This window comes from Papilio xuthus, unplaced genomic scaffold (assembly GCF_000836235.2).
Source record: "Papilio xuthus unplaced genomic scaffold, Pxut_1.1 DF828258.1, whole genome shotgun sequence".
NCBI lineage: Eukaryota > Metazoa > Arthropoda > Insecta > Lepidoptera > Papilionidae > Papilio > Papilio xuthus.
The window spans coordinates 3,768,230-3,781,881 of NW_013530391.1; the positions used below are offsets into that span (position 1 = coordinate 3,768,230).

Genomic DNA, 13,652 nt, shown 5'->3' on the forward strand with positions numbered 1-13,652 from the left:
ATCTGTTATTTGATTGTGTACTAAGCCCCGGATAGACGTGTTTGTGTGTTTGTAGCTGGTACACTTGCATGCAAGCTACTTGCACTGTAACTGGCATGCAAGTAGTTGGCACAACTATTGATTTTGTGACGGTTACTGGCGTGTAATTGGAGAGAGGGTACGAGAAGGCTACGAAAACGAACTTCGAACATTTTCTTATGTTTGTAATAAAATTAATATCAATGAATTTAAAATAACTCAATGAGTTACCGATCTGATTTTTGTGCATAACAAATGGTGTTCCATTTTTAATACCTTTCTTTTTAATTAGTGAACCCAGGCCGTTGTAAATGTAGGGTTCGTGTGAAGGCATAAATTACATGGATAGCGGCTGACCGAGGCCGGGGCTGCGGCGCGGCGCAGCGGCCCTACTGCCACCTGCAAAATGAACATAATATAATTTAGTAAAGTTGGATACCTATCAATACCCTTATTTGTATACATACCTTTGTTCTATGAACGTTCTAATAAAACTTAAAATCTGACAATCATACATTATTAAAGAAGAACAACTGACGCAACAAAAGTCGTTAATTGTAGATTTCGAAATTACAGTCTTTCTTTTTGACCGATTAACGGCATTGTGTGCAACAAAAAACCAACATCAATTGCTTCATAAAACTTTTACGAAAGAAGTGTATTCATTTTTAATGCAAGTAAGAGAGAACGCGCCTCGCATTAATTTCGCTGAACTCGAGAGAAATGCCGCGTGTTTGTGTTCATCTCAGTTCCGACACGTTCACGTTTTACACTCCATTAGGAACTGCTGCAGACGTCCCCGAAAAACTTTTACCTAATAATGTTTCAAGTTTTGCACAAAATGCACTCACAGTTTCCAAGTATTTTGCGCAATTCGCTCAGATTTTACACTTCTCTCGCAATCTACGTACACATGTATTGACATAGCAAATTGTTGCTAGTGTTTTCTTTTCTATTTGAGTGTAACGAAAGTAGCGGAGATGAAAAATAGTCTCTCAATATTATCTCTTATATAAAATTATTTTAACATCTACATTATTTAATTTACCACAAAACAAACAATTTAATTATTGTTTAACTACAATTTGATGACAAGTAGGTTTTTTAGACATTGAGCACAGTTAACCATTTTGATAACCTTTGTTAGTTTTCAATCAGTTTTTTAAATTTATTTTCCGTTATCTGATCGTTCAAAGGGGACAAGACTTTGCAGCGGTGACGGCGAGGGCGGACTATAGAGGAGTACATACAAAGGCAGTTGTCTGCATCTAACATTCGATTGCCTTCGTCTAAGGCGATATATTTTAGATTCTATCTCTTTGTCAACTTTATACTAAACTCCTTATATTCCCTCCTCCTAGAAAACGAAATATAGGTCATTAAAAATAGTAAATTTATTATAATATTTTTGAATGAAAACCATTGTTTGGCATTAAAAAGAAAAATAATAACGTTACAATTTTTACACGTGGTTTTAATTTTTCTTGTGTTCATGGAATAAAGAATGCGCTTTCATAATTCATATTTAGAGCGCGAACTTCGTCTAGTCTGCATTATCGAAATTTTTCTCTAACTTCAGCACTTCTTATAAACTAATTTGAGAATGTAATCCACACGAACAAAGTTTAAAAAAGAACATTTAAAAAATTTGGTATATTCTTGCTCGTAACGCTTTGCTGGATTAGTATCATACTAGTGAATATTCAACCTTAATTTAAAAGAAACCAAGGACACCGGCTGACCATGGCTCTAATAGATGAAATAACGCCATCTATTGCCTGCGTTTACAAATAAATACTTTAAATTGTAGTGTTATTTCGGACAGAGTAAATATACAGAAATAATTTCGAAGTTTAAAAATTTGCGTAACTAAATATATATTTTTTGTAACACAAAAAAATGTTCTATCGGAACAAATTTCGCGTGTGGCCCAGTGCGTTAGTATTGCGCTCAACCGAATAAAAGTTATTGACAGAGCAGCGCAACGCTTTTTACATTTTTTCCGGTTTAAAATGGTAAATAAAACTAGTCAATATCCATTTAATATTTTTTTGTGAAGGTTGCAGCTTTGGTTAAATTTGTTGATAAAACTTTAGCAGAGTTCTCTGTAGAGACCTGACAATGTTATTGCAAAAAAAACCTTTCTGTAACACAAAAAAATAAATGAACTTTTTAAAACATTTCATTTATTTAATTTTACGTGGCATTACAACAAATAACAACCAGTACCAAATAAGTATTAACGTGTAAAAAATAATAGAAAAATGTTTGAAAAAAGAAATTGGTCCATTCGGGCGGCAGTGTGGGTACTTCAATAAATATTAGATTACGCGGGAGCGAGCGTTATTAAGACGAATGACACGCTTTTATGGCGCCAGGACATTCATGAAAATATATGAATATTAAACTTCCTTTAGGGAATACTAAATCTTATAATATAGAGATTTTTTTAAAGACTCCTACAGCTACTAGAAAAACATAATACCTAGACAAAAGACAAAAACGCACTTACGATTTTTATATTTTTGCATATGTTAAAGTCTCGTATTAATTCCTAGTTTATTTAAAGAGCTTAAAGTGTATAATATAAACTGCTACTAAATTATTCAAACCAATATAAATGAAGGGACACAACGTGTTCGTTTACATTTATAAAATATTCATGTGACAACACTGATTTTATCGGAAGCAATAATTTGTGTTAATGCTTTATGAATGATAGTATTTATCATAAAATCACAATTATTTTTTGTTCTATTTAGCCAAATGAAATAATATAAACATTTTCAAATCTGATACTAAATTCTAAGTCGAAGTTAAGGGATGCCAGTATGATATCATACAAGTATTTCTGCGGTGGAGACACACTGTAACATCGTGATTTGCAGTGGCGTGTCGTAAAGCGTGGACTTCTGCAGCGGCGCTCGGATTACGCGGGAGCAGAAGAGTAGTAGACAGTGTAGTACTGCCATTGTTTGAACGCACACTGCGATGTAGAACAATAGCAGTACTGCACTGTCATACTGCACTACAACACTGATGTGACCCATTGTAGAAGTTAGTTGCAGTGGTTGCATATTTATGAGATTAGCGCTCGGGTCGAGTCCTCGCAGAGACCTATTCATTTGATGCACCGTATATTCCGCTCATCCCGATTTCGTTTAAAGCTCAATATATCAGAATGATATAGGAATACGTTTACTTTTACAATCAGTTTGAATAGATTATCAAATTTTATTAATTTTGACTATTTTAAATATACGTTAACGCTCCATTAAAATTATTAAATTTAATTAATATAATGAATGTAAACTGTAGATAAAATAAGATATAGATAAGGTAACTATACTCGTATAATTACACATATGTATTTGTGATTTCCAAAACAAATTGATGTTTTTATCTGATATTAACTGTCATGATGATTGATTCAAGTAATTCCAAAATATACATATTATTATTCTGTTCTGAATAAAAATAAACGCAGAATGAACGATATCAAACCTATGAAATGAATTTAATAGAGAGAACGCAAATACACGGTTTAAAATTTCTCTCCAAATCAAAGCATCGGTAAAATATTACATTATATAATTAATTTAATAGTGTAGAAGAGATTTTAATGTTTTTTTTTGTGATTTTAACAGCTGGTTCTGGGCGTTGCTGCTAATAACTTACGTAATATGTTGCATTCTCCTCCTCTACGTATGGATGGATCGTTTTTTAAAAGACCCGACATACATTGTTCTATTACAACCTCATAAAAGTAAAAACCTGTTTCCTGCAGTGATAGTATGTCCAGAAATAGCGTTCCCGAACGATAAAATAGAAAAATTCATTAAAAATCTGTGAGTACATTTTACATTTCTCAAACTTCATTTGTTTCTGGATCGAGAACGGATTTATCAAATTATGTGCACATTTGCTGCATTTTACCAAAAATATAAACGGTAATTCTTTACAGTGTTTATCCTCGCAATAACACAGAAGAATATTTACGAGCACATATACAGCAGTTGGCAGCATTTTTTTCTCCGGACGTGTTCTATAGATTGGATGATTTGGAAATCATTGAGAACGTTCTAGATTACAACAAAGTGGATGTAGAGACAGCAGGACTGAATCTGACGGCTTCTTGTGAAGAATCTATATCACGGTATTATATTTTGAACACTTAAATAATAATCAAGTAGTTAGTGTAAGCTTAGTTTCTTTTAATATTTGTCATAAACTTACCTAAGTATTATTTTTTGTAACCGTACTTTTTTTAAATAACTCGCGCTAGGATAGAATATGGGTGGCGTCAATAGTCAAATGGTGGGATTCGAACAGAATACTGCTAGATCGGTAATCTGGACCTTTTAACCACTAACCATGATATTATATCAGCTTTGTTTCTTGTTCGTTGTGCTACTGAAAATTCGCAGATGTCGTTGGGGTGGCCATTTTCTAAATTGTACGAAACTTTTCAAAATGGTTTTGACGACTTATGGATTTTGCTGCATGTTTAATGGCCGTTATTTGAAAAGGTATGTTTAATTTCAACCATCATCTTGAACTTTTAAATTTCAAGCTAACGAAGTCGAGGGCGACCGTTGTAATTCTATAAAATTGCACTATGACGTGGAATGTTGGCTTTATCTATCTATCTATTCCATTTGTTAAATCCAAAAGACTCAACGTTGAAATGTTCTTAATTTGAAATAGAAATAAATATAACGATCTTTTTTTTGATCCGATATTCTTAGATCGTATTGATAAGAAGTGCATTAATTTTAAGGGACTTGACCGAATTAGAATCGGTGCCTGCGCCGCCCAACTACAGGATTAACAAAAACCTTGACTTCACCGGTGGTCTTATGTTAGTCGTAAACCAAAGCCTAGCTACCCCTTTCGATGTTGATATCTCCTACAAATGGGTAAGTCAAATTGACATACTCTTATTTAATTTTGAAAATAAAAGTATGACTATTATTGCGAAATGTTTTAGCTTTCCCTCCATGGCAATCAACGCTTTGTAAACCTGCCCGGCAATGGAACGCCCATAACTCCGGGCACCGAGCTGCACGCAGGGTTCATACCCAACATGCTGCGTGTTGACGAGGACGCTGCCAATCTTGACAGGGACCAAAAACGATGCCGCATGAGTTATGAAGCCTTGGAATACTTTCCCGTATATCACAAGTAAATATAACGCTTTTTACACAATCAATAAACTATTGCTTGACCACGATCCAAACTGATATTAAGCGGCGATGATACGCGCATGAACATGGTACGATCATTCGAATCTCTTCGTTCGAGTTTTGAATTTCTATTAGCTGTTATTAATCCAAAGTTAGTGAGTTGCCATATGTGGATGGTGTTGTAAGGACCAACCAGTTAGCAAATAGAATAGACCCAGGCACTATAGTTACTAGCTGATTGACACGGGACAACTTAAACGGGTTTTATGTGATCGATAAAATTAGACGTAAAGTAAAGGTTTTTTCTAAAGCCATAAATCCTTAGTTTAACCCGTAGAGTAATGATGGCATTTATCCCAGACAACACTGCCTGATGGAGATCGAAATGAGGAGAACTATAGAGCTCTGCGGATGTCTGAAACTGGGACACCTGCACGTGCCTGGTGTGCCCGTGTGCCGCGCGCGCAGTTTGCAGTGCGCTAGGCTGGCGTCAGGTAAGCAGGATTTTAATTACACTATAACTATATCTATCTATTTATGTAAAAGACATTAGATATATATCTGAGTTAAATTTACGGATTTTCATAACCGAAATTGTTATTGTGTACACAAGCTTCAGCAGTGGGAACTAGTTGTTATTTAGCAAATTTTGATGTCTTTTTCAGTGTCTTTCGGAAAATTCAACTCCAACTGTCCAGTGACTTGCGATGCAGATGCGATGGATTATTTCACAACCTCATCCTACGATCTGAATGGAAATATTTCACCTAATGATGATTTTTAGTGAGTGAAAATATTAAAAGGTTCTTAACGATGTCTGTGGAAGTTTGTATTTAATATAGATGTTTCTATTAACAGTGCTGACTTGGATTTCACCAAGGTCAGTATACTCAGAATATATGTAAGACACCGGCACAAGGTGTTGCTGAGAAAATCTTACTTCACTAATTTTGAACTTTTTGGTAAGTATTATATTAGTAGTGTAAATATATTATATTTACAAATTGACTTTTTGATTTTTTTGTCAAATCGAACAACATGACTTAGCAAATTAACAATTAGATTAATTTCCTTAATAATTCGTCTTTGATTAATAAGATCATTCATATATTTTGTACTACATAGATAGACTAGATTCACAATAATACTGTCTTATTTCCTTATGATAATATTTATTTTAAGTATAGATTTTTATATTCATTTTATAGTGTTTACACTTACATCGCTTTATTTCGTGTTCTTAATATATTTACTTTTCAGCGCAACTCGGAGGACTTTTCAGCGTGTTTTTCGGTTGCAGCGTCCTGTCTATATGGGAACTAGTCATGTTGCTATGGCGTGCTGCGAGCACAAAGATTGCATCTATTAATCGTAAATGAAATTGTTTTAAAAAGAGAATCAAAATATTTTTAACATAGCACTATTCAATGCACTCCGGACAATGAGACGATGTGAGATTTGATGCATCAAAATTTCAATTTATTTTCCTCTAACTTACCTTAAGAAGTAGTTACTCGTAACTTGAAGTACTTCATCAATCGGCTGTCATTGTGCCTGCAATGTCGAGGAGGTTTGACGTGTAGCCATTTGTTACCTGACACTGAAACAATACAGTTCCACACTGAGCACCTTATCATTAATCAATTGTCTACTTTTTCGCAAATAGATCTTTTAAGTAATTCGAATGCTTCATAAAAATAGCTCGCGATTCTTGTGCTAAGTAAACTTACTTACTTATTACCTATCAGAGAAGTTGTTTAAATGCAATCGTCCAATAATAATAGTCATTAAGAGCAAAAAAATTCTGTGAAAAATGAAACGATATATCGGAGTGAAGTAGGTTGCAAGACAATGCAAACGTAGCGGTCTCGGTCTCTGAACAACAAAACTGCATAAAGCATAGAACGGACAATAGACAGCAGAAGCAATGGATATGTCCATCGGACGGCCTCACCGCGCTGACAAGCCGCTACTGCTTTTCCTTTGCACTTCCGAAAATGCTTTGATATTAAATATTTTCACTGCATTTCAAAAGAAACTTTTGAAAAGCAAGAAAAAAATTATTTTCAAAAATCCGCGTACAAGTAAATTATTTATATTCTTGGTATGTACATAACTTGTTATTTTTCTATGATCATGAAAGACATAATATTATTATGTACTGAGTAAAATTGTCATAAGGAAACTTCTCGTCTTTGTGTAAGTCAAGCTTAATTAGAAGATTTACTGATTAGTCCATCATGCTCCGCGAAATACGTTCGCGTTGACTCCGTCGACGACGCCGCGAGCTCTGCGGACTGCGGAAGAACAAATTTGTACGATATTAACTTTCTGATGTTTTATTAAAATTTTATTTTGTAGTACAACTTAATTCGAAGTGATTTTTATTGCGCCCCAAAGTTTTATAAATCATGTTGCCGTTTTAAACATATGTATATGTATGTATTATAATCAGCAAAGCGCCCTCTAACGGAAAGCCTGACAAACATATCATAACCGCACTAAATAATATCTGTGTGACATTTTCGTAACTTTAAGTAAATAGTAACATAAAAAAATGAAATGGCATATGCACTTATGTTTTGTCCATTAGTAGCATGTGTTACACTTGTGAATAATACAAGAAACGTGTCAAACCTCAACACCACGTAATCCATAGCGAAGCTGACACTCCGGGTAAATCTCCTTCAATCAAAGGAGATTAAACAAGTAAACAAGCCGTGGCTCCGCTAAAACCGACGGATTATGGTACAACGGTGTCAGAATATCTGAGCTGGAACGAGGTATTACAGCTTTTGGAAACATAAATGCATGACAAAATTATATCGCTAAACAAGAAATGAGAAGGCGATTAAAAACCTGAGGCATCCTAAGCAAAGCAATCATATGATTCCTCGAAACATCCTATCATATATTATACTTTAGCTTCTTTGGAAGTCTGTTATTTAATTTAAACTTTCGTGAGTTATTTTGGCCGGAAATGAATATTCCTGTTGGAATTATGTTGATTTCCCTTGCGCTTTTACGATGTTTTCCTTAACGGTCCCATTTTCACGTTAAGTTCACAAGAGAAGGTTCAAAGCAATCTTTATATCTTCGGAAAATTGTGCTTTATATTGATTAACAGCAAAAATGTATCATTGGCCATTTCAGGCCTTTGACCTGAACTGGTTCAGATCTGATTTGTACTTGTCTATATAAATTCCAATGAAACTAACATACAGTCGATTAGAAGGGACAACTCAATTAACCCTTTTTCTCTCACCCTCGACATGTAGCCAGCTGTGTGTACAGCCAACCTTACGATAATCAATCCCTTCACATGTTTAGCTTTTACATACCTGCCTTTTATACAAATTAAATTGTTGCATTAATTGATTTCCTGTAAAAGTATACGATCTTATTATATTTTATTTTGTATATTTTAGGTTTGATCACATTTTTTAATTTTCATTATTAAATATTATTTTATTACTATGTAATACGCAAGTGAAGCAATGATATTCTTTCGATGTTTGCGTGTGTAGGCCAAGAGTTTAAAGTAGCTCTTTTTTGCTGACGCTTCTTCATCTTGTCGATTAGAGAGAACATTTTTTGCGGACAGTGTTGGTGGCGCGGTGTGCAGTTGTGGGGCGTGGGGTGTGGAGGGGGAGGGCGGAGAGGAGTATATGCGGCTGAGTTGGGTTGACACGTGATTGATGCTGCGGCGCACAACGCCATCCATCTCGTTCGCTTGTTGAATAATTTACGTGGTTATGTACGTGTTGTTGATCATTTGAGTATGTGAAGAAGTTGTTACAGGCTTCTTTACCTTTTTATTATTAGTAACAGGGGGTAAGTCTCTTGTATAGATTTTGAGCGATAAACAGAGAAATGTAGGTAGTGGCCGTGCACAACATTAAATGCTGTATTTAAATTATAATTTTTAACTTCATCTTAACGCCATCTAGTTGCCTATTGACACAATTATCATACAATTCAGTAGCCAGTGGAAGTAATTGCGCTTTTCATCTGATAAGTATGCACGCAGGAAGCCTAATTCGAGTCCTTTCCCTTTTCACCCTTTCCTTGTAAGGAAGGGATGGTAAGGGGCGGTGTTTTTGGCATATGAGGATACATAGGACGCAGGGGAAATGTCTTCTTTATGTGTGCCTACGTAACATATAAATAACTAGTGTGGTTATCAGATGTGGTGTTCAGATGTTAAAATCCATGAATATAATTTACACTTTATTAATGAAAAAAAAATCAAAGTAAAGAGAATAGAATAAAATTAAAAAATTAAAGTTCAAACTCAATAAAGTGAAAAACGAGCGGAGCTAATTGTGTTTACGAGCAAACAAAACTTTTTCTATCAACAGAATTATTTTGCTCATCTAAAAACTTTTTAATTATTGTGTTTTAATATCACTAAAAAAGTTTGCTCTTGACAGTCATTAACGCGATATTTGTTTCAAACCAGTTAGTCCGCAAAGAGCGTCGGTGGCACAGGAGTTTAAGCACTTGACTTGTAATCTACAGGTCCTGGATTCGAATCATTCCATGTACCACTGTGTTTTTCCATTTTCACTTTACATATATACAGTTATCCGACGTTCTTATGGTGAAGGAAAACATCGTGATACAATCTGCATATGCCTGCGAAGAAATTCAAATATATGTGTGAAGTCAACCAACCCTAAAACAGGGTAGGCTCCGAGCCCCTCAGTGGGAACATACAGTGAGGTGATGATGAAGTCCGCAAACTTTATTGCAATACTAAATACACCGCGAGTTAAGACCAGGCACAGGGAGAACCGTTACCTAGTGCGAGCGTGCAGATGTTATAATGCAATCTCTAAGCATACGGATACACTTAACATGTCAGTATTTAAAATCAAACGACTACTTAATGATCGTTTCTTCAGTTCTTGATTCCGATTAATTAATAAAAAAAAACATCAAGTGAATTATATTGCCTATGCAGTACCGTGTGGGACAACTTGTAATTACTTTTAAGTTTCTATTTATTTAATTATAACATTGTGAGTTAGCTGTAAGTTGTCCTGTTAAAATAAAATAAAATGGAATGAAATTAAATGAAAAACAAAACGAAACGAAACGAAAAAAATGAAATAAAATGCACTTCCCGTTTTTTTGCATGTTAATTTCAAACTATTTTATATTTTCAGAAATACAATAGCAATATTAAAACATAAAAATACAAATTATTTCAACAAAATTTAGAGAAAAACGAAAGCTATTTCCTTTTAAAAGTGAATAAATGTACATCAGATTTTTTATTTAAATCCAATAATGATAACGCAGTAATTAAAAATAATACTCCGGACAATTTTGCATCTTACTCATGTCCTACGGAGCTGACGAAAGGAAGTCTGGACGCAGGTGAAACCGCAAGCCACTGCTTGTTAATAAAAAAATATTAAAAAAAATGGAAACAATTAATTACTTAAAGCCGGTCAAAAGTCAAGAGACCAGACCTAAAATAAACTAAAATCGCGCAATGTACCAAGTTTCATTAACCTTTAAGTTCTTTACTGGTTACGGAGAAATCGGTCTTCGAAAACTTGGTTACCTAGCAAATTTTTTGTAACTTTAAAAAAATTTCGTTCCCCGTTTCTTGTAATTTTATTAAAATATTTTTGGGTATGTGTACATCAATCAAGTTAAAATATACTCAAACAACGTTAAATTCTAGATTTGCTAAATTGAAACAAAACATTTTGATTATATCGTGTAAAGAAATAATAGAAAGAATGGACAAAGGACGTAACGAACGAGGGGATTTCAAATGAAATGGAAAATTTTCGCTTTGTTATTACTCATTGCTAAATATTTTACCCTTTTTACATTTTGATATTGTCCTTTACCCTTGCTTGTTATATTTTAATTTTGTGTTAGATGTCCGTGTTCTTATAAAAATGTTTGCTTCTTTTGTGTGTTTGTATTAATTTGCAGAATATAAAGCTTAAGTAAATGATATTCTACTTGAAATGAAAAGGTCAGCTATATTTGCAAACATGGGTGCTGTATTAGTAAGCACTCGCTTTTTTATTTTATTACTTAAATCCTGAAGTGTTGCGAGATAGAAGATTATTTTTTTACTCAATCAAGCGGAAGCGAGGTCGTAATTATGTTTACGGCGCGACTCTCAACTTTTTCTATCAAAAGTTACGCTATTCACTTTTAAAGTGTTTCATAATTAATTTAAATGAAACGAAAGTGTCTTCTATTCAATACAACTTTTTTTAGATTAACTGTAGTTTAAGACTTAATGCATTTAAAAAATGCATTTTAACATTTAGGTTAAGAGATTGTATCAAAATGTTTTTTATTTGTACTTTAGATGTATAAAAAGATACATTTTGCTATAACATTTAAATACTATGTTGAACGTAGGTAGTACGTTAGCCTGCTTCGCCTGCTTCGTTGGAATTTTATTTGTTTATTAAGACATGCCAAGAGCATACATGTATAAGATAGAATAATTACAAAATTCACACAAACATTTTGGATATTTATACCAATTAAAAACATTGACACAGACTTTTGCTAACAATAAATATAATTAAGGAAATGATAATGAAAATTTAAGTAATGCTTAAATCTATATGTTAATAAAATGTTACGATATCGCATAGATTTTCAGAACAATTGTGTTAATATTGTACCATAGTATATTTAAAACGTTGAGTTTATATTCTAATATCAAACAATAATCGTAAAACATACAAATGTAACATTCAAATTAAAAACAAAAAACTGGAAAAGTAATAGAATTCAAAGCAGACAAAAAGCGGCGCTCCATTACGTTGAATCAAATCAACATTCATACACAAATTACACAAATTGGAAAAAAAGAAGGTCGAAGTGGACAAAGGCCCGCCAGCCGGCCGGCGGAAAGAAATTCTGATGAAATGGAAAATTTCCACTTTCCGCTTTTGTAACGATTTTTTTTTCAACCATTTGCTTCCCTTTATTTGGTCTTACCTTTTTATTAATCAAATGGCGTAGGACTTTGGCAAATAAAATATCATTGCGTAGCCACTGAAAGTTAATTATTCTTGTTTTACCCGTAGTGTAAATACTATAATAATTTTTTTTCATTTTCAGTTATCTTTATAAATCTAGGTGTGTTTGAAACTTCTTTTGGCTTTCACAAAGGAGCGTTCACACGCGGGCACAAGATCTCTGAGGCAGATTCTATTCGACGCCGAGCTTAATGAAAAATTTCATAACGTCGTCGCAAATTGTGCTAAACAATATCTGTAGCGCGGCGACAATATCAGACACAGAACTTTAATCGCTTAGAAAATTTTGCCAACAGTTGTTTCTAATACCAAATAGAAAAATAAGTAATAATTTCTTTTTACATTGTACTTTTGTGTATTTTTCTTAATGCTTCCAATTTTTTTTTGTAATTCGTTTTTGTATGCCCGTCTACAGTCCTTTTAGATACATTATAGGACGCGTGGAGGACCATTTTCGACTTTAGAGGTACAGTTTAATCCTGTATTTGTGAGGCATCCAGGTACATCATGGCCTGCGTGAGTCTGGTCTGATTATGAAGTAGAAGTTTTAAATTGTAGTTCATTCAAAAATTGTGAATACGACAAATGTCTTTTCTAAATAGGTAAAGATACATTTAGAATTTCGCAATTTAATTTCTCTTGAATTTCAAAGTTAAAAACATGTTTCATATTCACTTCAAAGCAGCTATCCAGCGAAATGTGCTTTAAAATATTTACGCTTGGAAGTGAAGTTGTAACTCCGTGTATCATAAATAAGTCTTTTCTCAGCGCTTTACTGCTGTGTACATGATAAATGGCTGACGTTGCTCTGCTGAATGCTGCGTAATACATTCATATTGAAGTTTATTTAATAACAGTACGTTTGATGTAATGTAAGAAGTCTGTGTAGGTACTACCTAGAATGTACCGGCTCTATCTAGTAATGATATCTCTACGTATGAATAGCAAGCGTCACAAATTCCAGTAATAACAGTAAATGCATCGTGATATATTTATTTGTTTATTCATGACTTCAGGCTACTTCTCGGCTTTGAGTTAAATATGTTGATTTCAGTGTTTTTTTTAATTCGCTATCATTTTAGACAGTACATTTATGCGCACAAGAGACATAATTTGTATAATATACACTACGTCTTTTAAATAGGTCTATGTTTATTGCAAGAAGATTTGACTCAATTTCGTCTAATTTATCAAAGAAATTTAATAAAAACACAAAATTTTACTAAAAGAAAACTTAAGAGAAGAAATGAAAACATAAAAAATTGTATCCACAACTTAATCTTACTCTTGGAGTAGTTTCCTGACACAGTGACCTTAAGTGCCGCTCGTCAGCTGACTGTAGCCCATTAGGGGTTGGAGTAGGCGCGTGCGCGGCGCGGGATGTGCCACAGAGCCTCACGCTCTGCAGTAGGCTGTG

General features: G+C 33.8%; 1 protein-coding gene and 1 long non-coding RNA gene across 2 annotated transcripts; both read left to right on the forward strand.

Moving 5' to 3' along the window:
- The first annotated feature begins 3,499 nt into the window (after positions 1–3,499).
- On the forward strand, positions 3,500–5,757 carry LOC106113365 (sodium channel protein Nach). The gene is made up of 7 exons (XM_013306090.1): positions 3,500–3,591; positions 3,666–3,866; positions 3,983–4,174; positions 4,446–4,547; positions 4,799–4,937; positions 5,009–5,202; positions 5,565–5,757. Exons 1-7 carry the CDS (start codon positions 3,530–3,532, stop codon positions 5,755–5,757), a joined length of 1,083 nt encoding a protein of 360 aa, XP_013161544.1. The 5' UTR covers positions 3,500–3,529.
- A 116-nt stretch (positions 5,758–5,873) lies between these two features.
- Positions 5,874–6,915, forward strand: LOC106113420 (uncharacterized). The gene is made up of 3 exons (XR_001227661.1): positions 5,874–5,987; positions 6,063–6,166; positions 6,465–6,915. It is a non-coding gene; the product is annotated as an uncharacterized LOC106113420 (long non-coding RNA).
- The last annotated feature ends 6,737 nt before the right edge of the window (positions 6,916–13,652 follow it).